Source organism: Balearica regulorum, chromosome 8 (genome assembly GCF_011004875.1).
Source record: "Balearica regulorum gibbericeps isolate bBalReg1 chromosome 8, bBalReg1.pri, whole genome shotgun sequence".
In the NCBI taxonomy this organism is placed as follows: domain Eukaryota; kingdom Metazoa; phylum Chordata; class Aves; order Gruiformes; family Gruidae; genus Balearica; species Balearica regulorum.
The window spans coordinates 28,239,919-28,267,201 of NC_046191.1; the positions used below are offsets into that span (position 1 = coordinate 28,239,919).

The following is a 27,283-nucleotide window of genomic DNA, read 5'->3' on the forward strand; positions in this document are numbered from 1 at the left end:
AAAATAACTAGCAATTTCTTGGTTGGAGGAAGAGGTTGGATTTCTATCCCCAAAAAGACAACTAAGATTTCAAAAAAATGCTAGAACTCCCATCAACAGCAGAATAGGAGACTTTCTGAAATCTCAGGTTTATCACCTGAGGGATCTAAACTCAGCAATCACATTTGAAAACCTTGACCTTTCACTCCTGAGCATTGTTTGACCAAATTGCACGTGAAAACATCAGGAAGACATTCAATCCAGGTAATTATTTATACAAAATTGCATTGTCTTATTTTTACTAGAATTTTTCATATCCTTTTAAAGCATGCACTAATTCCATAACATTTTCTTTCTCTTTAAGACTTTGCAAAACCCTCAAAGTGAATAGAAACCTTCAAAGTTGTAGCATTTTCATTTCATGAAAACCAGGACTGATCCTGTGAAGTACTGAGCACCCCTGGCCCACATAAAAGCAAAGAAAGAAGCAAAGCTTGGAAGCACTTAGCATCCTGCAGAATCAATCCCATATTCTTATGTGATAAAAAGAGACAAGCAAGTAATTTCATTAATGAATCTCAGTGAAACCACTAATTAATCTGAGACCATCAACCGGTTATTCTTTGTTTACTTTGAAAGGGGACTATGGTACATAGCCAATATCTTTGTGAAGTCAACTGAAAGTTTTCAGAAGAGGTAAAGGCAAATCCGCTTTTGCTTGCTGAATCGCCCCGTCACTGCTATGAAGCTGTGAACATGTAAGAACTAGTAAAACAACTATGACAGAAGCACACACAAGCAAGTACTCACCAGTGTTTTGGATTCTGAAATTCACAAGTTGACAGTTAATGACAAAATACATTGATGCGTAACACGAAGATTCAATGCACTAAATGGCACGGGAGGGGAGATGCTAACCAGCAGTGCAAGCAGTAGCAGAGATATTAATAAATGATAACAATGGAAGTCGGGCAGCTCTAAAAAATTCAGTAAAACAAGGTGATGATGATGCATTTTATATATGTTTGAAGCAGAAAAGGTAAATGATACACTTGCAACAAATAAACACAGCCAAAAAACCCAAACAGCTTGGATTAACTTGCACATGCCATTATCGATTCTCTGTTAGGTGCCTACCTGATTTCCCACTGCACTTTTGTTAACCTGACTGCTTCTTTGTTGGGCACTAAGGAAAGCAGAGGAAAAGAGTTATACTGAAGAAACTCGAACTAAGCCGATTCCCGAGGAATAACTTTTAGCAATAATAGTTACTTCAGATTCCAGCACAGAAAGCTAGAGTAACAAAGAAACACAGCAAAATCATTGCATATATGTGCATATTTCAACCACTTTTTCTTACAGTTTAGGAATGCCTGCTTAGGACAGAAGGGACATGCACAGCAGACAGCTCCTACTAATCGTCTCCTCTGTAACAACATCCTACTTGGATTGGTAAAGGTTACTAAAAACACAGAGAAATTATGGCTCATGTGGGTCACTTTGGAAACATTAGCCTCCATAAATATTCGAGAGAGACAAAAAGCAAACCATTTCTGTTATTTAGCACAGTACAACAAAATCCTCCCCTGCTGGAGGCTCCTTAATAGCTTTGTCTTGACAGTTTGTTTTGGATATTATTCTAATATTTATGTGCACTTTGAGGGTGTAAATAGCCAATGGATGAAGCAAGTCACAAAGCTGGTTCAAAAAGCTGGAATCTTATAAGAATAGAGCATACTTGAAATTAATACATATTTCAAATATTTTGCTCAATGGTAATCCCAGTTCGTGAAACAAAACACACTCCTGTCTCAAACACATACAAGTTGCCATTAATTCCAAAAGCATTTGCATTATGTGGTGGTTTGTAAGTGTTAGGCCATAAAATTAAAACATTGCTGGAAAGAGGAAAGAAGTGTTCAACCAGCAGGCTTTGGCTATTTGAGCACCAGAGTGGGCACTGGTGAGAGAAGTTTTGTTTGGATTAGATTATACCATTTTGGCAGGCATTGATTAACTGAAGAAAGAAGCATACATATTAGATCAGCTACAAACACTGCTCTGAAAGAGTAAGAAAGATGTGCTTGGATCACAGCCTATGGGCCAAACCTGCAACTCTTGTGCACAGCTGCTGTTCCAAAGAATTACTGAAGCACCAGACTCAGCCCAGTCCCAATTCTGATCCTGTCCGTCAGATCATACTCTATCAAACCCGCAGTCCACATGCTGTCCCTGAGAAGATCCACAAGGATTATCCCATGTGCCTATTCACTGGGCTTAGATCTCTATCATCCAGATCTTTGACTAAATAACACTGCATCTCTCTGGTGCATCATCTGAGTTGCATAAGCTTTGGTGCATAAATTGTGATTAAACAACGTGAAAACACAGCACTAACCCCTCACCAATTTTGATCTGTTTGAGAAACACACAAGAGATGGCTTTAGGAAACCTAATTGTCATTCTTTTGGTTTGGTTTGGTTTTGAGTTTTTTTAAATTTTATTTTATCACCTTAGGAAAGCTAATGAGACCACTAACATTACACTGAGAAACCCATGCCTTTTAGAAATAGCCCAGCAACTGGTCCTCTATTTACTGCTCTAAATACAAATTACTCTTTATGTAGATTGAAGCATATAACTATGTTTGAGTTACACCACCTGGAAACAAACCTAATCCCAACATTTTACCACTCATTCTGCTAAATAAGACAAATATTCTAATATTTCACAACTTTATAACTCTGTCAAGTTGTTCTAAAAATTGGCATTCCTAAAACCTTCTCAAGTCAATTCACATCGCTCTGTACCTGGCCTTAGGCCCTGCAATGCTGCAAGGTAGTCTGAAATGTCTTGTGCTCTCATTCTTATGAACAAGGTTCACAGGACTTACACTTATAAAAGACTGCAGTCACATGAGACAATTGGCTAGAAGACTCAGCAAAAGAAAGGAAACACTAGCGAATCTGGGGAATCTATAGTCCAGGATGTTTAGATACTGCAGAAGCCCATATGCTACCCAAAAATGATTTCATTTTCTAGTTCTAACATACTTGCTATAACAATAATATCATCATAGTTTAAAATGTGTATTTTCTACTGTTTAGCTCAAATTAATATATTCTACATTTTAAATTGTTCTTAGTTATCCAAGTTTTCTCTTCTACTTGAGCACAAGTCAACAAAGAAACTTCCCTTCCCATCAGTTCCAACCTGTAGAAACACTTGCTTAAGAACTTATCAGTGAACTTAAGCAAAGAGCCATTTGTAATCTGCTTACACCCCACACACAGCAGCTGGGGATTTCTAGATCTCAATTTGCAAGAGAAGCAGCAGCTTTCCCAAGAAATTGAACTCAGGAATTGCAACTCCTTGGAAAAGACACAGCAGCGAACCACAGACTGAACTGCAGGCCCTAGCAGCAGCATCCATGAGGGGGACTTTTCCAGGGGAGAGAGTTAACAAAACAGCTCCAGATATACCTGGCACTCCAGAATCCAAGACTGTAAAACATGGAAGGTTCCAACTTGACACAAGGAAAAGTCTTTTCAGAGGAGGAGAGGCAAGCATTGGAACGGGCTGCATAGAGAGTCTGGAGAGTCCCTGGTTTTGGAAGTTTTCCAGATCTGACTGGACAAAGCCCTGAGTAACCTGGTCTGAACTCAGCATTGACCCTCCTCTGAGCAGGAGGTTGGACTAGGTGACTTCCCAAGGTCACACCACACACCATGAGTATATATGGAGTGTTTTTAGCAGGCTTTTTCCTGTCAGAAAAGGATGAAGTAAATAGCAGGCAGGTTGTTATCTTGACCTCTAGAAGGCCAGCTACCATTCCTACAACATCCTGTCATTTGTCAAGAGACCTGATAAAGATATCTAGGACCTGCAAACAACTCTAGGGAAAGTTGTTAAAATCGGACGCATAACAGTGCCTGACTTTGCCTTCTCCCCTCTCAGCTTACTGATCTCTATGTTTTAAACCTTTAAGATGTACTGTCAGAGACCTTCCTTCACAGTGCCAACTAGAATAGGCCATAGTATAATACATACTGTGGTGCCAAACTTCGTTGCCAGCATCCCACATGGATGAAACCTGTGGTGATTCCAAACACTGTTATGGCAAATACGGCGTGAATATGACTGAAGGAACAGTTATTTTCTTCAAAGAGTGAAGACATCTTTCATGTTTTTACTAGCGTCAAAATGTTGGTATGAAGTCCCTGAGGCACAAATTCTGGGGAATATTCTCACAGCCTTTTCAATTAAGTGAGGAGAACGTCAAACCAGGCCCTGCAGGGCATTCTGCTACTATTATTCTCTACACCAAACAGCAGGCACACTTCTAGTTCAGTGACATCCATTACTCTGAGCAAAACTGTTTCACACGGAATCATAGCTCCCAAAATATGCATTTGCAGCAATGTGGAAAGACCACCAATATTATACATTTCTGTGATCCTAAAACAAGAACCTAAAGCGAGGGCATCAGTTTACCAAAGCTGTTTCCTGAGATGCATGCAATTCCAGACCATGAGCAAAACCAGGCTTGTGAACTGAGGTGAAGAATCCCCTACAAGTGGGACAGAGTTCAATACTGTGTATATTAAGAAAGAGCATGCTCCTGCACGTTTGGGACTTCGCAGCTTGCATCTTTGCTGTCATGCTTCAGGACCAGTGTTTTGAACTTAGTTTAAAAAACCCCAGACAATAGTGTCTTTATAACAAAGTCTCTATATACATACTTTGCAAAGCCAATAAAGTCTTCGTGGTTGGTGTTGATGTAAGAAACCTGGATATCAATCAGCAGCAGCACCTATTAAGGAAGACAGGAGAGAAAAAAAAAAAAAAAAAGAGGGGAGTGGGTAAGTCAGAGGAGAGAGATTGAGGAAAAGGATGGGAGAAAAGAACAGAACTTTTCAGTTTTCTGCATTATTGAATATTCCTTTCATAATCGTTCAAGCCAAAAACAACAATATTTTCTAAATCCCACCACTTCTGTTTGTGTGCTTGTTCAATAAGCTAGACTACAGAAGCGTTATTCCCTCTTGCTATTTTTTCCCCAGTGGACTTTTTTTTTTTTTTTACTATCTTGGTCCTTGTCCATTTTATTAAGATCAATCATACATGGCCAGAAAGTGTTTAATAATATATAACATAGATTCTAGCGCTATATTTTTTGCAAGTTAAGCAAAATTCTATCTATTTGCAGCATTCCAGCCAAGCCAGCAAGGGACCCAAACCTTAAACTTAAAACCAGGGTACCTACATTTTCATTAGGTACTACACAAAGAAGTGGTAAGTAAGATAGCCCTGTATTAGACAGCCACTCTGGTGCACACATCTGCCTTGAGAGAGAGGATGGTCAATGAAATAACAGAATGAATGGTTTCCGTACGTATCACTTGCCAGGCCTTCAATAGCCCAGAGACAGGATTTGATTTAGACTTGATAATCTAACTTGGTAAAGAACTTGCTAATATACTACAGAAAGCTCACTTCCACCCTTGAATGGTTTCTTGAACATGCATGAGACTGCACTTGCCCCCATCTTTTCAGACTTCCATTTATCAGCAAGGAGCAAGAAACAAACCAAATGGTAGCATTTCATCTCCTCAGAGTGTACAGAGTTATTTCTATACAGCTCCTCAAACACAGCATCTCTCCTAGATTCTTCACAATTTCCAGAAGATATTAAGTGCCTCAGTGCAAAAGATAGAAGGGATTTGGGCCTAGCTCTTACCTCTGAAAATATCCTCACTAATGTTTTATTAACAATAGTTGCTAACAGCATAAATAAGATATGACCATGTGACAATAACCTATTGACCAATTCTTGGCATTTACAGAAAGCTGGTATTTTGTACTTTGTTTTGGGAAATTGCCAGGTACGTGCACACAACGAAGAATGGAATTATAAGAAAAGAGAGTCAATTATTCTAAGTAACTTGTACCTTCTTCCAAACTGAGTATGCTAACTAGAACTCCCTGCAAGTAGAAGCCCAGCAAATACAATCTTCTAAAAAATTATTTTTAAGACTACATTCACAGCACAGATTAAAGGAAAAGAAGCAGGACATGCTACACAGCTCCCTAGCTCGCACAGGGACAGGATTAGAGAGCCAGGAGTCCAAGACAACTTAGGAGCTCTGCCTAGCCCTTCTTCCCCAAATATTTCTTTTGTTAGACTCTGCACTCTCCAGATAATAATTCCTGTTTCCACGTCCAGTGGATTTTCTCACATGTAATCTAAGCTTTGAAGTGTCCTGGATTTGGAGTGCTTAGCTGGGTGACGAATATTCTGAAGAAGTTTCTTTGAAAATTAGTTTTTTAAACTTCAAAGAAAGTAACGGTCAGAAAAGCTGTGCATCCATGAACCCAGAATAGTGCTTTAACTATAATTAACAAATGCTTAAAATTCTGAATCTTCTTGCTGATTTTAGAATCCAAAGGAGAAATTACTTTATTAATTTTCAGATTTGAGGTGCTGCCTTTCAAAGCACATAACAGCCCTCAGGGGTCAGTTCCAGTGGTTCTACACTGCGCGCCTCAGCAAGCCTGTCAACATGGCCGGAGACAGGCGGGACCAAGTTGCTCAGCTCAGCCTGCACGCTGACGCTATTGTTCAGCGACACAGAACTTCAGCAGCAACGCTTGCCGGAGCTCACACGTGCACTACATGGCCTTTCACTCCTGCAAGAGTCCCAGTAGAATTGCTTGCGGACCTCACTGTAATTAGAACATGGGATTGGTATGGTAAAAACCAAACCCGAAACAAAGTAGAAAAAGGGCTGGGTATTTCTGTGTATGTTTGTTTAATCGTGAATCAATTTCCTACAAACAGCTGTTGTGGCACAGCTAAGAAGATGGCACATTGTGGCATAGGAACAAGCCAACACTACTTTAAGTCACCAATCCTAATCTTGAAAGACTAGAGTAGGATTTTATGTAACAATTCTAGTTTCCTCTGTCAAAGCTCAATGGTAGAGAAGCAATTTCTCTCCCCTTCGACAAGTGTGCAGCCTGCTAAAAAAACCAAAACAAACCCAAGACAAAAAAAACCCCAAAGTCTCTCTTGTCTTCTTATGTACAAAGTACAGGAACTTTCCTCCTCTGCACATCTCCCCAGACTGTTAGATCTCCTATTTATTCTTACCTGATCCTTGGTCTTCTCTTCTCTTTCACGAATGTAGCCAGCAACAATTCTTTCTGTTTCTTCACACAATCTTGGATATGTTGCCAACTGAAAAGCAAAATTAATAGAAATTTACACCTGCAGTGCAGTTTCAGTAGAACACAGAGAAGCCTCCAGCTTTCCTCTTTGGAGGGAAGCAATTATTCTAAATGCTGGGGCTAAAAGTTAACTACACAACACAGCAAGCCTTACTTGCTATTAACGCTCATTTTCCAGAGAAACTGGAGACACCTAATCCTTGGATTGTTTCTGTGCTTTGCTCCATGGAACATTGAGGAAAAGACACTTTGGACATGTGAACCACACTATCAGCCTTGGGGTGAGGTTTCTCCATGTCTTTCTCTTCTCCTGTGCCTAATTCCAGAGTGGCACTTTAAATAATTCCAAGTTTCTTGTTTTTTGAAGGCTCCACCTTGTGGCAACATTCTTACATCCCAATAACAATACTTCAAAATGTGAACAGCAAAACACAACAGTAAATTTGGCCAATAGCACTGAGAAAAGAATCTGCACAATTAATTCATATGACATATCTTCCAAACTTTGACAAAAGTTAAAAAACCTGGAAACTCCGCTCAAAATACTGCGGTGAATCTGCTTCTCTATGATCTTTGTCAAAAGATTGTCATCCTTTCCTGTATTGAGAAATAGCTCCTTTACCTGCTCATTGGTACAAAAAAATTGCATTATTTAGAAGAATGCAAAGGACACGACGGGCTATTTCTCAACAACTTCAGCATATCTGTGGTTACATGCCTGAACTACTCCTGTACTGCTACTAGGGTGCCCTGCACTCTGAGATGGTGGGTAACACAGATGAACAGAGGGTGATGATAGTTAGCTAAAAGATCTGCAAGAGTCAATGGGATCTTCTAGAATATCACAGAGTAATGGGAGAAAAAATAATTGAAAATGAGCAACTGTTACTTGTCAATGAAGGCACAGTATTGGCAGATGATAACTTTCCTATGAAGGGGAAAAGTGTGACAGAAAAAAAAGCTTCATATATATTAATATATCAGACATGATTCCTTAGTCACAGCTGGGGGGTATGAAGTTTGAGCTTTCATTCTAAGAGTATACACCAACACAAGCGTACACTTCAGGAAAACCATTCCCAAATACTCATACTAATGCTACGTGTAGTTTTGATGAACGTATTTCTTAACTTACGACACTTACAGGATCTTGTGTTAAAAGTTTAATTGATGTGCACAACTTTCACATTGATGTACACACTTTCAACTGGGGGGGGGGGGGGGGCAGTACAGGAGAGACATGGAGCTGTTGGAGAGACTCCAGAGGAAGGTCAGGAAGCTGATCAGAGGGATGGAGCACCTCTCCTATGAGGACAGGCCGAGAGAGTTGGGGTTGTTCAGCCTGGAGAAAAGGCGGCTCCGGGGAGATCTAATTGTGGTATTCCGGTATCTGAAAGGGGCCTACAGGAAAGCTGGTGAGGGACTGTTTATCAGGGAGTGTAGTGACAGGACAAGGGGTAATGGGTTTACGCTGAAGGAGGGTCCATTTAGATCAGATGTTAGAAAGAAATTCTTTACTGTTAAAGTGGTGAGGCACTGGAACAGGTTGCCCAGAGAGGTTGTGGATGCCCCATCCCTGGAAGTGTTTAAGGCCAGGTTGGATGAGGCTTTGGGCAACGTGGTCTAGTGGAGGGTGTCCCTGCCTGCAGCAGGGGGGTTGGAACTAGATGATCTTTAAGGTCCCTTCCAACCCAAACTATTCTATGGTTCTATGATTCACATCAGGAAGTTCAATGCTTAGCACTGTTCTTTCCACTTAAATGTTCAACATTTCTGTGCAGCAATTCGTCAACATTAATGCAAGGATGTACAAATACAAGGGAGACAAAATCTTCCTAGCTTTCCACTTCTAACTTCTTGACAGCTGGAGATCAGATATTTTGGGTCATGTATGAAAAAAGCACAGGTGAAGTTGTAGACTCTTTACATCAAAGAACTGTGGCGCTATCCAGTAAAGTTTCGATATAGAAAGAGCATTTTTCTCTCCTTGATAGGCATCTCTGAACACATTTGGGGACTTTGCTTTAGAAAAGTTTCAATGTGTCTTCATCTTATTAGCACTGGAAAAGAAAACCTTAAAATGCTGATTTACACATCCACAGAATTGCTGCCTACATTTCATTTTCAGTACCAATGAAAATATTGTTTTAAAGAGGAAACTGGGGGCAACTCTTGACTCAACAAAACTCCAATCATGAAGTGTGTATATATATTCAAAACCCAGGAATAAAAAGAAAATTTTCAGCATTACATTGGTTTGACTTTTGCAGAAATTGTAATTACTTTATAGAGTCTTATTGTGTACACCAAGTAACTAGATTAGAAATCTCTTATAATACCATAAAATGTCAGACAGGCTTTGTATTATCATCATGTTATACTTCTGTTACCAGATCTATTTGCAAGTTACCTTTTTAGTGCACTTCTTGACAGTGTTGATTAACTCTTGCATCACCAGATCCACACTTTTTAAGCAAGGTCCTTTCAGCTTGACTATCTGTTTTTTAACAATGGCTTCAAATGCCATATCTGGAGTAAACAAACCTGTTCTGTGGAGACAAAAGAGTATGTAAGACACTAATACAAACATCATGCAAGGAAGATTTTTTTTTTTTACTGAATTGCTCATATCTTCATTTTCAGAGGCTTACAGCTGTGTAATAACAATCCCTAACACAAATAACATTCTGCAGAACTATATTTGCCCCTTTCTCTTTAAAAAACAAAGTGCCATCATGCATAAGAATGTAGAAGCAGAAACATGCCCTACTACTTCTTGACTGCAAGAACTCTAAAGAGTACTGATACAATGCAGTAGTCTCTTCAACAGTGCATCAAACCTTAGATAAGGGATGAATGGCATCTGCCAACCTCAGCCCTTTATCTTGGCCTAAAATAGTGGTTTCCTCACACCTTTGGAAAAACTGGGGTAGTCTGTTTCATGTTACTTCCTCTGACAAGATATACTACTCAAATAAGGTAGAAATGGACTACAGATGATTTGCATCACTTCATCATTTGCTAGTGCAAAGTATTCCATTGCTTCAAGGTTTCAGGGCTGAGAACTCACCAAGTTGCTTTGATAACGTTACTTTACAAGTAATACAAAGAACATTTTCCAGAAGATTAAGAACAACAAAGCTTGTAAGCAATACTTTCAAAAGATACTACATACTCACAAGAGGTAGGAGGAAAAAAAAAGAACCAAAAAACCAACCAACCCAAAAAACCACAAAAGAACCACCCAAGCCTTTTAGAACCTGTTCTATTGTCAAAAGAACAAAAATGGGTATGCATCTGATAAAGTATGCCTCCAAAACAGACTGATCATTCCAAAGTGACATAATTAGGTCATTCCAAACCAAATACCTCCTTTTCCCAAACTTAATAAATGGCAGACATATCCACAAAGCGAAACCTCAGCCAACTCACTTGTAAATCAGTCATTTCAAGAAATAGTTGAGACTAAAGGGGAATAAGTGCAAGGAGAATGCTGCAACACAAGCTGAAAAGTTTTTTTTTTTCCATATCAAGACACTAGTTTTCCCCTGAAACTTATGACTTTTCAGGAATACAGGCTGAATGGAACTGCAGACACTATGGAGAAAAATCAATGACTTTTTCTGGTAAAATAATTTTTCAGGATTTCTACGTAAATTAAACTTGTTTGGGCAAACCAGCTTTTCAACCAATAAAAGCTACCTGGAAAACAGAAGTGCGTAGGAGTAGAACAAAAAAAAATCAGCTGCTGGGAGCAGTACATTAGTAATACAGTTTACCACTCAACAGCCAGCATGTCTACAGGTTAGAGAGACCACAGCCTCTATAAAGTGACTGGGCTTGAAAACATGGGAGCACTTGCCTGATACCATGTATGTTCTTGATTGCGTAACTTATTTCTCTCCGCAGTTCCTTCTCATTGAATTCCATCTAGAGGAACAAAAGCACATGAGATCATATATGGGGAACTTTTAAAATAAAACAGAAAATATTACTTGTTCCAATATAACTGGAAGACAAGCAAGTTCAACTGGCAAAAGAGTAATTTCTAATTACGCTAAGCAAAGCAGAAATATTTTTAAATATTTTAACACTAAGGCTACATGCAGCAGTAAGGATTGTTGAAAATTATGCACCCTTCCATTCCAGATACACCAACAGCTGGAACGATTTTGCAGAACATCCCAAAAGAGACATGAATTGATAGAGTAAGCCAGAAACAGGATTTGGAAGATGCAAGTTTTTTTTAAGCCTGGTTTCCTAATGCAGTGCAACTTCTATGATTATGTTCTGTTTATCATCCCCTTCCCATCCTATTGTTTTTCAACAAAATTTAAGAGAGGAATGGACTCAGTTATGAAGTTGTAAAGCTTTTCTTTCAGTTTCTTGAAAGCCAGCTAGCTGGAAGAGCAGTTAGTGTTGTCACAAATGAATGGGTCATTACCTAAGCCCAGTTGTCACTTGTTCTGTTGGGTTGCTAGTTGACATTTAAACCTTGGAACCAGCCACAACCCTGTCTGGTTCTTATCCAACTGAAAGTTAGGGGATATTAAGGCAGTTGAACATAAAACAGGTAGAAAGGAAGCTTAGGAAAAGTGTAAAAGAATGAGGACTAGAGGTAGAGTAGGGTTCATGGTGAGGGGAAGCTGAAGTTGCCACGGTGAAAGAAAATATCAAAGAATATGTAATATAAATTCATAGGAACCAGGTTTCATTAGTTCACACCCCACCGAACCTCCATTTATTCTGTTACCCAAAGGATGGGTAAGCAAGAGGAGATGTATCAAGAGGAGAAACGTTATCACGAAACACCAAATCTGCTTCTGCTCCACCTCCCACTATGAAAATGTAGGACTGAAAGCTGGCTTTGGTTTAATGCTGTGAATACAGGAAGTAGAAAACACAGAAAATGGCGATTTTCCATAACTCTAATTTTAATAGGTACTAGCTACTTAAACACAACAACTGTAGTTGTTTCCCTGCCCTGTAACCAGAAGGAAGATGCCATTTGTGCTAAAACAATAAAAAAATGTGGTAAACATTAACAACTGGGACTATAATTACATTCTAATTACTATATTTCAGAATTCTTAGCATGTCTCAGGATCCAAAACTAGAAATTAAGCCCAATGCCTCAATTATCACTTCATGTCATTTCTTCCACAGTTAAGAGCATGTTCTTCAACCAAACTTTATCTTGGCTTTACTACTATCAATATGAAGGTAAGAATACATAAATAAAACACAAAGCACACCAGCAAGATGGATAAATACCTTCACTAGTTCGAAAGGAAAACGTTCATGGAAAATACGATTGATTTTGGCACCTCCTGAAAGTTCTAGTGTATCAACCTGATCTCCTGATCCTTCGATTCTTTTTTCAAAGTCCACTGAAAACTGTTGTACCATCCTAAATTTCAAAAGGGGGAGAAAAAAAAAAACCAAAACCATACATAACCATTTAATCATGTCAACTACCAACTCTTACTTCAATACTATGTGACTACTAGTGTCCTATTAAAACGTATTTAGGAACTGACAAAAGTATCTATAACAACAATTCATTCAGCCAAGTTGCCAATCCATAGAATACATACCTACACACACGTCCCTTCTGTCTCACAGGACATAGCTCAATATATTATTGTCTTTCTTCATAAATGCTGTATTATTTTAAAAAATACTGTTTATGAAACTGTATATTAAAGTCAGCTACAAATACAGCAGAGTACCAGACTACATTCATGTTTTATCAATGATCACAAAAATTGCAAATGCTACCGTTATTTATTACATAAATTTTTAATTTTTAAGAGAAGAAACAGTGATAGCAGTCTTTTTAATAGGCTAAGCAAATAAAAGTCCTAAAATCTAAGCTATAACACTGTATTTGAATAGAAAAGCACACCCATATTTAGATGCTGTTACAGAAACCAGAGAGCTCAATGGGACAGACCACCACAAGCAAAAATCTCCAGTCTTATGCCAGAAGGTACCATTTGTGGAGAGCTTACTTCTCCACAATGACCCTTTGATCTTTCTAATATCTTTCAAAAAGATACAGTCCAATAGCATGATGTGAATCAAGCCACTAAGCTGATCCATTGCTGGAAAATTTGGAAGACATTAAGGAACTTAATTTTGCATGCCAAAAAGCTAGCCCAAGAAGCAGTACTAACACATCAGCAGGGCAGCTGTCAGTGCCACAAGCTCCAGCTTACTTGGTCGTGCCCAGAGTTCTGCAGCAGGAGCATTTAGAAGAAAATGAGAATTCCTCTAGTTATGGAAGATTCAGGGATATATCTTTTTTTTTTTTCCTCCCAGCTTGTACAGGTACTTGGTCATAAAATTTGAAGTCACAGATTCTGCCAAAAAGTAACACTGCGTATCAACTGTATGTCAACCTCAGATACCGATATTGCCAGGTTAACAGAATTACAGAAACAGTCCAAGTGTAGGGCCCCAAACTCAATTTTCAAAGAGGATTCAGAAACTTAAGATCATCTTATGGGATAAGGTGAGCTAGATTTATTTTTTTTCTTATATGCATTATGGAGCTTGTTCTCAAGAATCCGAGGAAAATATTCTAGTTACATTATTTTCCACACTCCAGAAAAAAAAAAAGTGAGAATTTTTACTGACAAAAGAAGTTAATTTCTCCTATAGCACCTACTTATAAAGAAGACATTAGAAAAAACTGTGCAGGGAAGTATCAAGTAGGATGACTTAGGCTGAAATGGAATTCAATTCTTTTTCCTTTAAAATGTGTTACAATAGTAGAACAAGGATGAGATACCAGCAACCCCTAACAATTCACAACACTTTAAATGTGTTTCTAGCAGTTTAGTCAAATATACAAAGTAAAAAAAACAACCACCTGCGTTGTACTGTCATGAACAGTCAAAGGTGATGCCCTTCTGTTTTTGCAACCAAAACATCTGAAGTAAAATCATGGGGGACAGACTTACGTCTACTCTTTCGGACACAGTTGTTACAAAAACAAGGAGTAAATCAGAGTCTTCAGCTAGCTCAAGGAAGCCTCTCTAATTCAAGAATTCAAGTGACCATTCTTCTGAACTCCAGATTTTTAATTAGAGGATGAATCCTGTCCAGAACTTTCACATTTTCACAATCCAGTGCTATTACCATCTATCCCAGATAACTGAGAAGGATGAAAACTTTTGAAATCAGTTAGAGTAGGAATATGACAACAGTCATATAAAAGAGCTAGACCCATTTTACATGCTTCTGTCTCTTCCTTTAGATGCTTGCTCTTCTAAGAGGTAAATTTTAATCGCATATGAACACAGAAGTGGCTGCGGAGGGCTATAATTTAAAAAAGAGAAGAGAGAGAAAACAGCAGACCTTTCAGGTGAAAAGGAACACAATACTGAGTATCACTGTGTTGGTTTTGCGTGGCAAGGTTTTGGTAGCGGGGGGGCTACAGGGGTGGCTTCTGTGAGAAGCTGCTAGAAGCTACCCCTGTGTCTGATAGAGCCAATGCCAGCCGGCTCCAAGACGGACCCGCCGCTGGCCAAGGCCAAGCCAATCAGCGCCTCTGTGATAACATATTGAAGAAAGACAAAAACAGTTAGAGAGCGCTTTTGCAGCCAGAGAGAGGAGTGAGAAGATGTAAGAACATCTGCAGACACCAAGGTCAGTGAAGAAGGAGGGGGAGGAGGTGCTCCAGGCGCCGGAGCAAGATCCCCCTGCAGCCCGTGGTGAAGACCATGGTGAAGCAGGCTGTTCCCCTGCAGCCCATGGAGGGAGGATGAGGGGGTGTAGAGATTCCACCTGCAGCCCGTGGAGGACCCCACGCCGGAGCAGGTGGAGACACCTGAAGGAGGCTGTGACCCCGTGGGAAGCCCGCGCTGGAGCAAGCTCCTGGCAGGACCTGTGGAGCTGTGGAGAGAGGAGCCCACGCCAGGGCAGGTTTGCTGACAGGACTTGTGACCCCGTGGGGGACCCACGCTGGAGCAGTTTGCTCCTGAAGGTCTGCACCCCGTGGAGGAGACTCACGTTGGAGCAGTTTGTGAAGGACTGTCTCCCGTGAGAGGGACTCCATGCTGGAGCAGGGGAATGATGAGAGGAGTCCTCCCCCTGAGAATGAAGAAGCGGCAGAAACACCGCATGATGAACTGACCGTAACCCCCACTCCCCGTCCCCCTGTGCCGCTGGGGGGGGCGGAGGTTGAAGCCGGGAGTGAAGTTGAGCCCGGGAAGATGGGAGGGGTGGGGGGAGGTGTTTTAAGATTTGGTTTTATTTCTCATTCCTCTACTCTGTTTTGCTTAGTAATAAATAAGATGAATTCCCTCTCTAAGTTCGGTCTGGTTTGCTCGTGATGATAATTAGAGAATGATCTCTCCCTGTCCTTATCTCGACCCATAAGTTTTTTTTTTTCCATCGTACCTTTTCTCCCCTGTCTAATGAAAGAGGGGAGTGATAGAGCGGCTCTGGTGGGCACCTGGCCCTCAGCCAGGGTCAACCCACCACAATCACGCATCCCTGCAAACAGACGAAGGAAGTTGCATGAAACAAAGCAGCGGGTGCTAACGGGGGTTCAACTGTGGTGTCAGCATTACCCTTTTTCCTTAGTGCTAAACCCACAATAAAGAAAAAGGCAACCATTCCACTTCCACTTGATTCAAAGTCAGATGAACAGTCATCTCTGTTTCATCACATGACAACAGCATTATCAAAGTCTTATCCACAAAACATGTCTGTTTGACAAGAGCCAAACTGGACAGTGACTTCAGCAGTGAAAAAGCTTTCTAGTTTGGAACTTAGGATAATAATGTAGCTCCAGAAATCATTGCAATTCCTCCAACAAACACCACCAACATTCAATCCATTAATTGTTGAGCCAAAAAGGGTCAACATCTGCCAGGTCAGTTTTAACACAAGCACAGGTAGCACATCACACCATCTAGTTTGCTGCTTGTTGTCAGATATGTGCCCAGAGACAAACCACAAGAAAGAGATTTTCACCCACCCCAATACACTATCACTTCAACGTAAGAATGGCTGCACTACAGTGGAAAAAAAGCCATATCATGACAGTCACCAACAATAAGTGCCTAGGAGAACAGAGCAAACACACAATCATACGTCTCCCAAATACGCTCTTGGCCTCAATAAGTTGCTGTTCATGGGTTCCATACAGCAGGAATTTGTCCTGGTACTTACTAACCTTAAATGTCTTTCCCATTCCCAAGAATTTGCCTCGCTGCTTTCTGAAAGCTCACGATTTTTTAGTATCAGCTCCTACAGTAAATAGCTCTGTGGCTTAGGTGCATGTCACATGAAGGACTACCATCTATGGTTAATTTTGATCTTGTCATCTTCAAATTCTTTTGGACAGGTAAGTTTTTATATTGGAAAAAGAAGCATTTCCTATTCTCCTTTCAGACTCCTCATCTTACAGACTTCTAAACACAATCTCCTCCCCTTGCTTGAGGTCATCTTTTTGGCAGGCTGAAGAACATACCTATACAATCAGAAGCCATTATTTACCTTCGATCATCTATTTTGCCCATCTTTGTACCTTTTCCTGTTCTGATGTCTCTCTTTTCTAGGATTACTAAAATTAGCTTAGGGGAAACCCTGCTGAAATTGTAGAGTAAATAAAGTGTTCTGGAACATCATGCACAGAATTCTTTGGAGTTTGCATATAGAATCCTTACCCATATCATAATTTTTACACTTAAAGTCACTAGAAAGAAAGAAGAAAAAAAACAAAAGCAAAACAAACCTATACAAAGTGGAAAAGCAGACAAAAGACTGGACACTCACTGCAACAGGGCTTTTGTTTTTCTGGTTGGATCTTCTGGTCTGAAGTTCTTGTATACCTCTACTTCATGTTCTATAGAAAGCAGCTGGCTCTGGAGTTTGCTTCTGAAGGCTGGCAGAGTATCCCGAATATGATTGGTAAGTTGCTAAAAAGCAAATAAAAGTCCTTTTATACTGTTAATAAAGATGAAAGCAAGAGCAACCATTTCCTTCTGACTGGCAAGCATATCAGCCATGACCTGTGCTAGTTTAGCAACGTGGGTCCTTTTGATCTTTGAAGCAATGGAGACTTTAAAGAACAATACAATATCCCTTTTGCATACACATTATAAGGAGGCTTGAAAAAATTCCTTTGTTCTCTCACTCACTGAGCCCTGTTACTACATACTTGTTTAGTTACACACACAAGAGTTATACACATTGCATATAAATTTGAAACGACCTTTCATCACTCAGCACTCATTCCACCACTCCCATTTTGCTGGTTTTCCTAAGGGAGTTTCCCAATCCCCTATATACTTGTTCAGCATGACGATTCCTTTACAAGGCAACGTGGGATGATTGGAAGGATGAAGGAAGAGATTCTGAGCACCCGCAGCCCATTGAGAACAGAGATGGAGGGAAGTATAGACATATAGAGTATCCACCCACCATTGGGAAAAATCACCTCCATGTGATTTCTGCTCCCTAGAACAAAGTATACTAAATTTTGCCCTCATATTAATGATTACATAACTTTACTATTTTTTTAAAACTTGATTTTTTGGCTGAAAAAGGTTCTACCACTCAAGACTATCAATTTTCATTTCTGAAAATATATCTAAAGTACCAGAATATAAACTGGAAGAGAAAAAGGCTTACCAGATCCATGTTTAACTTACCTCACTTACTTTTGCACATATATGTTGTAATGTGTTTGGACAGTACTATCAATGTCTTACCCTTACCTGTGCCATAAATTTCTCATGCATTGTATCCATTCCTTGATTAAAACCAAAGTGGACTTCTTGCACTATGTTGTAAACCCTCTCCCCAACCCCAATCAGACAACCTCTAAATTAAGAATGTCATATACTAAAATATGTAAACTCAAAATAAAAAGTTGTTCAGCAGACCTAACAGGCACAAAATCAAAAGCTGGCGTTTCCCTGGAGCACCACCTTGTGGATGCAGTGAAATTTAAACATTACCTGAAACCACAACCACTAATAGGTGTTTAATATCTTGGGCATGAACCTTAAATAGATCTTCCCATATATAATATTCTACATGCCGTAACAGCAACAGAAGACTAACAGTTCATACTGAAATAGGTAAATTTATGAAACAGCTCACAAAGAAGTTAATAGTACATGAAGTAATGCAAGTCCAGACAGATAAGACAGTCCAGAGGTATATGATATGCAGCTCATGATTCAGTCTCAAAACTAAGACACATGGATTAAACTTTCAAGACATAAAAAGAGGCAAAACAGCCTAAACACAAACAAAATTGCAGGATACAAGCGAGTTCTTGCATCCTGCTGAAGACTTTCATTCCAAGGCACAAATAAATGGCATTAGCATTCTTTTTGAGTGAGTCCAGAGCATGCCATAACCTGGCTGTCAAGTTACAGCTGCAAAGTCACTGTAGCAAGAAATTAAGCAGGCCAGCCACTTAGTTTCCTACCTTAATCAATAACTTTGCTGTTTCCAGTTGTTGTCCAAAATGGACAAAGCCAGGCTAACCTGGTCTTTATCTATTCCAGACCAAAGGCTGCAATTTGACAGTGAACTGGAAAAAACACTACCAAGTTTGACTTGTAGGAATGCCAAGAACACTGGTCAACTGATAAACTAAGTTTAAATAAATAATCAATCATAGCGTCACCAGTAATTCTAAAACTAGAGGCAGGGATGACTTGATCTTGTCCTCTTCAAACTTGCTGAGATGCATCATCATTAGGGTCACATGCTGTTCAAGTTAAGGTATGGCACTATGAAAACAGTGATACCCAAAGATGCAAAGCGGTGAAGATAATATACTCCTCCAAATCTGCTGTAGGTAGTGTCTTCATTAGGACAGTAAGTTAAGGGTTTCTCCTCCAGGTAACTAGGAAATAGACTTCTATTTCCTGCTGAAGGAAGCTATGATCTGACATGGTTTGGCATGGAGTCATAGAAATAAACCAAAGGCTTGGGCAAAAATAAAGGTAATGTGAACAAAGTGTTCCGATTACTATATTTGCCATTTATATCATTAGTATACCGTGCACAGTTTCTATTAAAAACTACAATAAACCGTAGATTTTGAGGTTAAAGTACAGACATACAGTGAACCCTCAGGATACATGATTTCTTAAAATGTTGTTTTGTTGGGGTTTTTTTTCCTACTTTCTAGATTTGAATTCTAAAAATCCTGTTAAACTAGAAGAAATGTGATAATTAAGGAACAGGATGGTATACTTCCAGGAAGGGAGACAAATCTTGTTTTTTATGTTCATATTCAGTATTCAAGAGAACAAGGCAGTGCAGAACTGTCAGTGAAAGTCAGAAGCTACATCTCACAGTAAGTTTTCATACGTTACATGTAATATACAGCTTCGTTCGTTACCTCATGAAAATTTAGCAGGTTAAAAACAGGAAAGCGTAAGCGAGGTTCAGTGACCAATATCCATTTTAATGGAGATTTTATATTGGTCCTATCATTACAAAATTTCACCACAACAGCTTCAGGTTTTACCTGGTTTAGAACTTTTTGGAGATACAGCGTTCCCATCCGATCTGCCATGTGCCTATATGCTGGGTGGGAAAGAAAGAATTTCCTTTCTGCTAGGAGAGCTGCCTTTATGTCCTTCTTCCCATCAATGTCTTTCTGGCTCCTGTTGACAACACCAATATAACCTAAACCAACACAAAACCAGCAGGTAAAGTCAATGCAGCTATTGCCTGAACTACTGAGTTCATATTAAATAGAACTAAACTGCCTCAGTCCAAACAAAACTTTCCAATTTAGCCATTTCAGATATGGTTTATAAGTACTGTAATGACATTAATAGTGTCTAAATTGTTCACGCTGTTTAACAGATATACTTCCTTTTAAAGTACTTTCAGAAATATCTGAAACTTCAGTGTACCCCAAAGAAGCCACTTCAAAAACAAACAAACCAGATCTCAAAACAAAATCAAAACACACAGAGGCCTACATAGATAAATGATATTATATTAGCAAAATACAGGAAAAATTTCTGCTCATTTGCTGTACCTACATGTTTCGTGGGAGGAGATGGTGGTCTCATCAGTAATTTTAACTAGAATCAAAATTCTGTATATTGTTAACAGTATGAACAACTGTGGCAGTAGCTGCCAGAACAATCACACAGAAAATTTCTGGAAGGGGTCAAAACTTGGTTTACAGTGAGATTACCAAAGCTCCAGTGCTTGCTTCTGTCATATGCAAAGAAAAAAAAATTCTTTTGTTACAAGCAACAACAACCCCGTACAGAAAAGAAAATTGGCTAACAACTTGTGCTGACATTTCTTGCTTCCTCTGGAAAACGCAGTGTATTTGCCAGGTCCAGTAAAAAAATTATTTTACTTGCAGGACATTTTTAGCACAGTCACCTTTTATGTTTGCTCAATAGATAATGATAAGAGCTAGAAATTCATCAAGTCCAGCACAACCTTTGATTTACCTCCAGAACTCCCAAACACCACCCTTATCCAGACCATCTTCTGAATTGTAAAGAACATAAGTAACTGAACATTCTCACCTCTACGAAGAGGGAGCAGTTTGTTTTCTAGTATCTCTCTCGCATCTGTTCCTTCATCCATCAGATCCAATTTTGTGATCACACCGATGGTCCTAAGGCCTGACCGGCGTGGAAGCAGGAGGAAGAAGATAGTGACGAATCATTTATATTCGGGAAGAACAATTATATCTTACAAATACATAACAACAGATATGTCGTGTTTTCAAAGCTTGTATCACACAACACCAGCTACACCTGGAAGTTACAGTATGTCTGGAAAAGAAGGGATCCTCATTGCCAGTGCTGAAATGTGTTCTTCAAATCTCTTTAACAAGGGTTAGTATTCCTATGATAAGACTGTATAAAATTAATGATGCAAGTATCCAGAAATCCCATCAGTACTACGGGTCCCTTTTGCCAGGTACTACAAAAATTTCTAGATTGGCATTGCCCCACTTTCTTATAAGAGATAGTGACAAAATTTTAAAAATACATTTACAGCATCATTACCTGAATGATACTGAGCTAACAAACAGTTATTGTGATGGTGAAGCCTATATGAGAATGTATAATTTATAATATAGATCTGTATATATATTTCACACAAGAGTTGGTCTATTACTCCCGATTCTGTCATTACACTTGAGAACAAATGTGGTTATGTTCAGTCACGCTTACCTTGAGGGTCCACTTCCTTAGCTAACTTCAGTGCATCTGAGTTGGCCAGGTCAGTGTTAGCTGGAGTCACAGCCAGTATCAGACAGTTTTCTCGAGAGATGAACTGCATTATCATGTCTCTGATCTGTTGCTCAATATCTGGAGGCTGATCCCCTACTGGCACTTTAGTGATTCCAGGCAAATCAATAAGAGTCAGGCTTAATACTATACAGAAAACACAGGATCATAAAACTGGTTAGCATGCCAGACGTGTCTAAAGAGCTCTACACATCTATGGCTGCAGACAAGTTTTAGTCACATCAAACCCCACAAAATTATCTTTATAGGTATATAAATAGTGTCAATGGTTCAAACAAAATGCCTGACAATCTGAAAAGTACACTTGTTTCCCTCTTGGCCTTTCATCTCTGGATTTATTAGTACTATTTCATATTTTTAACATTACATCTGGCATAGGAGAATGACACTTATACTGAATATCCTTGAATGCTCTCAGACAAATGAACATGGCTTTCTGAGTTTTTTCCACCAAACAGGAGCAGAGACAACAGACCATTCCCATTGCATCTCTCAAATCAACACAAACCAGGCTTTTCTTAAAAAAAAAAAAAAAAAAAAAAAAAAAAAAAAATCTCCTTCTCTGACCATGCTTTCAACAGTGTCTCCAATTGAGAAATTCCCAAAAAAAACAATGGGTAGCCAGCTTATATAGCAAAATTGTTCTTAACGGGTTTTGGAGTATGTTGTTGGTTTGGGTTTTGGGGGTTTTTTAACTCTAACTTCTTAAGAAAAGTAAGAAACATGAAAAATATTATCCATTAATAAAAATTGTTTTGCTGCAGCGTGATTTCCTCAATGGAAATCAGGCCACAATGCCAACTAGAAGCATCCCAGCCTGCTCAGCCAGTACTGGGCTAACAAGGTATCCTTTAGACAAATGAGAAAAATGCAATTCCTAGAAAGAAAACACCAGAAGTATATTTGGGGTCTGGCTAACACAGACAACAGTTGCTGAACTAAAAGACTGATCCTAATAAAACAAAGGAAGAGCATCAGGTAGGAAATTTTCACTTTCTCCTGGAGTCAGCACATTCAGCAAACAAGCTTTGACACTGGGCATTTAGTTCAGCTCCTCTCCAGTTGGCCATACCACATCTGTAGAGCGGAGAAGGGCTCAGGGGCGTACTTTTAGAGCCAAGGCTGCTCAAGGTGTATCAAAGGGAGGTTCAGCATCTCTTGAATTACCTCTCCTCTTATTTTAATATTTCTGTCCTTTGATTTGCAATGAAGACATCAGATGGGGTGGTTAGAAAAACAGAGTGCTTCAGTCAAACATATCACTTTTCTCCTGTATCCAAGACAGACTCAATGCAAAACATTTTCTCTAGATTGCCTTCATTAAATTGGGCAGATGGCAACCAGAGGAACTAACTTTGATCTACACTGGGGTTCTACAACAGAAAGCAGCTTGAAACGCCATTATTATCTAAATATATTTTTAGTGACAGCAAACAATAAACATCCAATAGGGCAGGGAGACATAATGACTTCCCAGATCACTGATCAGGGAACCCATCTGGAGGGTGACAAAAAGAAGTTTTGCCACTCAGTCTCCCATCTCCTATTATTTGTCTTTTCTAGTGAACGACTAACTACGGGTATCTGTACCAAGGGAGAGATTGGTTTCATCCTGCGGCAGAGTGAGAATATTTTTAAATCCTGAGAATATTAAATGGGACAGAGAGTCTCTGTTCTGCCCAGCTCTAGTGGCAAGAACTCTCCACTGTAGAGTGGTTTTGTAACACAGGACAAGTTGAGGATTCTTCCAGATATATATTCACTTTTGGTTTGACTCAATCTCAGAAGTTTTTTTTGTCCCAGAAGATTTCTGATCGAGCAACAAGAACACATACAAAAGGAGATAGCTAGACAGAGCTAAAAAATACATTACATGACAGAAATATAAAGTAGAATAATTTTACCTACCATGTGGAGAATATATTCTTAAATTAATAGGAATTGAAGAAATGCCTTTGTTCACTCCTGTTATTCTATCTGTTTCTACTTCAATTTCCTGACGAACTTCATCAAAATCAGTAAATTTCCTTCCCTTGCAGTGTAGAAATTCAGCATACTCTGTGAAAAACGTCAATAGCACCTCTGTATTTCACAGGCTTTTAGACTTGGACACCCACTTTCAAGCCCCTAGTATTGTTCAGACACGTATGCACAAAAGGATGTCATTGTGGATATCGGGAAAGCATTACATATGAGCACATGCTATAGATACGATTGCACAGATGAAAACCAGCCTGCAACAAGAAAGGGTTAGTTAAAAAGTCAAATTGACTGGATATGATTTACTGCTTTTATCTTTAGCGTGTCATCTTCCGGAACAAAGAAAGATTCAAATAGATACCATTTACATTAATAGAATAAGGAACAGATTGTGAATCAGATTCTGAGTTTTCATCTGATTATATTTGCCTGTAATAATTCAATAAATTGAAGAAAAGTAATTCAAGTTCTGTATCATGAAAAATTATTAGCATTTGTTTTCAAAATCTAACAGCCCATGTAACACATGATTTTAACAAAGGAGTTCTGTACATTTTTACAAGTTCATCATGAAAATAAGATCACTAAAAAACACTGCAATGTTTTTAAACACATTTCCTAAAGACTTCCTGTAGTCTAAATCCAAACCATCCGTAAGTCGTTTGTAAAAGCTTTTCTAGATACAGCTGTGATTTTGCTGAAGTGGGAGAACAGAATGATTTCCTAAGTCTTCAATATCATACACCTTGCCCTCTTACCTGTAAAGGGCATCAACCAGGAATCAGGGATAGATACAGTCTAATTTGTTAGACTTGAACTTGACACTAGGTCCCTGTTCCAACTCTTGAATCCAAATACTGATACTAATTATTGTATTCTTCTGAATTTCCTGCCCTAGAAGTACATAACCAAAAGCACATCTCAGGATTTTAAAACTGGAGTTTGTTCCTTCAAATAGGGCAAAACAGAACACAAAAGTTTCTCTCACATAGCAAGGTTGTAATCAGAAATAACGACATAAATGGTAGTCACAGGTAGAAGCTCACATCCTGTCCCCACAAGGTCTAAGCAGTAGGACTGGAAAAGGCTGGACAGAGTCGTGTATGTTCCTTTCATCCCCCAATCAAGGCCTGATCTCAAAGGTCCATTTAGGTGTTTCTTCTGTAGAAAATGTTTCTTGGTAAAAAGCCCTCAAACATCAGGGCAAAGAGCTTGCTTGGTACTCAAAGAAGGAAGAGCAGCTCAGGAAACCTGATCCAAGAATATAGATTAATAGAGGGCCTTAGGTATCAGTACTGAAGTCTGTTTCCCAAAAGTCACTTTATTACTATTATTGACAGAGCCGCTAAAAAAAAATAAAAAAAATAAAAAAATAGTCAAAACCACACATGAAACCATAACAATAGTTAAAGCAAACTGAGAGCCAAAAAAAGGAGAGAGGGGAAAGGAAAACAACAAACACCAACCTTTCTGTCCTACAATACCATAATCTCTCCAGATTCAAAGTGTGAGGGACAGGGAAACCCACCCTTGTTAAGACAAAAATAATACATCTCTTACTTTAAAAATAAGAGAACACCTAACAAAAACCTCCATTTCACTTTTGACAGCTTAAGAATTCCAGAATATCTTACATTCCTGTTTAGCTCTAACATTAGCAAAACGACAATGAATGCTGGTTTTGTATGTTTCATTGTCAACTGTTTATTAAGAAAAACCACAAAAACAAGGAATATTCGAATATTTCAAAGTGAAAGATAATAAGGTGCACAAAATAAAATAGCTGCTCTAGCACATTTGAGGATTCACATTTGTAAAATTTGTCATCTCAAAGTTGGAAAATAGCTACCTACTGAAAAAAAGAACTGACAATTGGTTCTTATTTCATCCCAGTTCTTCATGCACTGCTCCTGGCATAAAATAAAATGTTGTTCTTAGTTACTTTATTTTTTTTCCCAGTGGTTCATCAGATTTTCTCAGAAAAGTACTTCTAAATTCAATAATTAATACTTGGTACCTAATTGCAATCAGTTGACTGACTCAGCTGATAGTCCAGGAAGCTTTTATCTTTGTTCCACTTAATGCTCAGTAACAGAAAGTGTTCCTATCTGAAATGCCTTCAAGGCAATTAAAATTAAAATGTTTACTGCTTTTTAGCTGTGTTAATATTTATCAATAGCTCATTCCTCCCAGTGACATCTGTGATCCCACTAGTTCTGAAGGAATAGACTTTACAACGGTTCATAACCTGGGGTGTCACACACAACCTACAGAATAAAAATTCAAATCAACAAGCAAGGCTTTGTGTTGCTTCTTTCAGCCCTCAGCCTGTCCTTGGCAATGATGCCTTTAGCCAGACTGGACAAGCACATGCTTTAATGCAATCTTCAGTTTTCAGCTTTCATACACAGAACAATACTAGGACAGCATTTTATTTACATTTTTGTGGGACTAGACAAGACGACAGACCAAAAAAAGTGATCCTGCCTAATGTCTGGTTTTCAGACATGTATTTTCTGTATAAAACTGAAGTTACATTAAAAGAAAGAACAATTAGATTAAAAATGAAGACATTGTTTTTGCAAGTAAAATACTTTTTTCCCCAGACTCAGTCAAAGCACCTTGGGTAATGCAGAATGAAAAAGCTATCATAGCATAGTTCTCTTCAGTGCATCCAACTGCAAGTGTCATAAGTGATTATTTATCTCTTCTATTTTGATTAAATTAGACAAATCATACAAACAAGTGTTATGGGATAACATTTTTGAAAATGGTCCTTATTTTTCCTATGAGTTATTTCTCCCTATGCTTTTACAATTTAACCTAGCACAATGCTGTATTGTTATTAACAATACATATTGTTATTTTCAAACCATTTAAATTACATGAACACTTGAGATCTTTCATAATTCTGTCTCTAAGCTCAAGAGAGCTGAGCTAGGTACACCATGTGACAAGACATGGAACAGTCCTTAGAAATACACGAGAAATTTTTTTTTTTTTAAAACATCCTCGATCCACATCTGAAAACCAGCTATCTCATCATGTTCTAGCAGTACAATAACAGTACAGAAACAGCCCTCATCCCAGTTGAATTGGGGCATTTCTCTTCCTCTGCAAGCAGTTTGGATTCCAATTCTGCCGTCCAGTATATTTCACAGTCTCATTTGTATTTGTCAAATACAAACTTAATAAACATGCTCTGTTCTGTCATCCTATCAGTAATACAAAATACTAAACATGACCTGGAGGGGTATCCTTTCCACTTTGTAAGCAACTGTGCATCTATCTTATAGCAGTCCTTTCTAGACCATGGTTCCTGAGATTGTTTATTATATATAAAAAAACCACCCCCAAGATAACGTAACCAAGAGACGTACCACACCTTTATTTACCAGCCCGCTACCCCGTAATAAAAAAATAAATTAGACTGATATGACAAGATTTTTTCCCTAGATGAATTTGTGTTGGCTGCTATTCATCTCAAGTACCTTTCAGATTGTTAGTTAATAACTAATTATGGATTTTTTTCCTAAAAGTGAACTTTGACTGATTTTTCTGTTGCTTTTCTTTATTATCTTTTTGAAGATGGCAAATATAGAGCCATTTTCCAGTCTTTCAGTGAGGGGATTCCATCTTTTCTGATGTCACTGAGCATCAAGGAAGGAAAACCTTCCAGGCAAAACCACTTGTAAAACCAAGTATTCGTGGGTACGATTCATTTGTTCCAACATGAGCTGAAGCCTATACCCCGTTTGAGGGTGCTGACAGTAGAACTGGCTGAGCCCTCAAACCCATGCTGCCAGACCTCAGCACTC

The 27,283-nt window shown here is 38.8% G+C and overlaps 1 protein-coding gene across 5 annotated transcripts in view; it reads right to left on the bottom strand.

Annotated features, from left to right (window-relative positions):
- The window catches only part of DNM3 (dynamin 3), a 183,153-nt gene that overhangs the window by 132,679 nt on the left and 23,191 nt on the right, over positions 1-27,283 (bottom strand). For all 5 annotated transcript variants that reach the window (XM_075760263.1, XM_075760264.1, XM_075760262.1 and 2 more), the window contains exons 3-13: positions 23,394-23,543; positions 21,408-21,611; positions 20,751-20,849; positions 19,721-19,881; positions 17,002-17,144; positions 12,484-12,619; positions 11,072-11,139; positions 9,620-9,758; positions 7,133-7,219; positions 4,722-4,792; positions 1,117-1,165 (exon numbers count right to left, since the gene is read on the bottom strand). In XM_075760263.1, the coding sequence (XP_075616378.1) occupies positions 1,117-1,165; positions 4,722-4,792; positions 7,133-7,219; positions 9,620-9,758; positions 11,072-11,139; positions 12,484-12,619; positions 17,002-17,144; positions 19,721-19,881; positions 20,751-20,849; positions 21,408-21,611; positions 23,394-23,543 (1,307 nt within the window). The remainder of the gene's footprint in view (positions 1-1,116; positions 1,166-4,721; positions 4,793-7,132; positions 7,220-9,619; positions 9,759-11,071; positions 11,140-12,483; positions 12,620-17,001; positions 17,145-19,720; positions 19,882-20,750; positions 20,850-21,407; positions 21,612-23,393; positions 23,544-27,283) is intronic.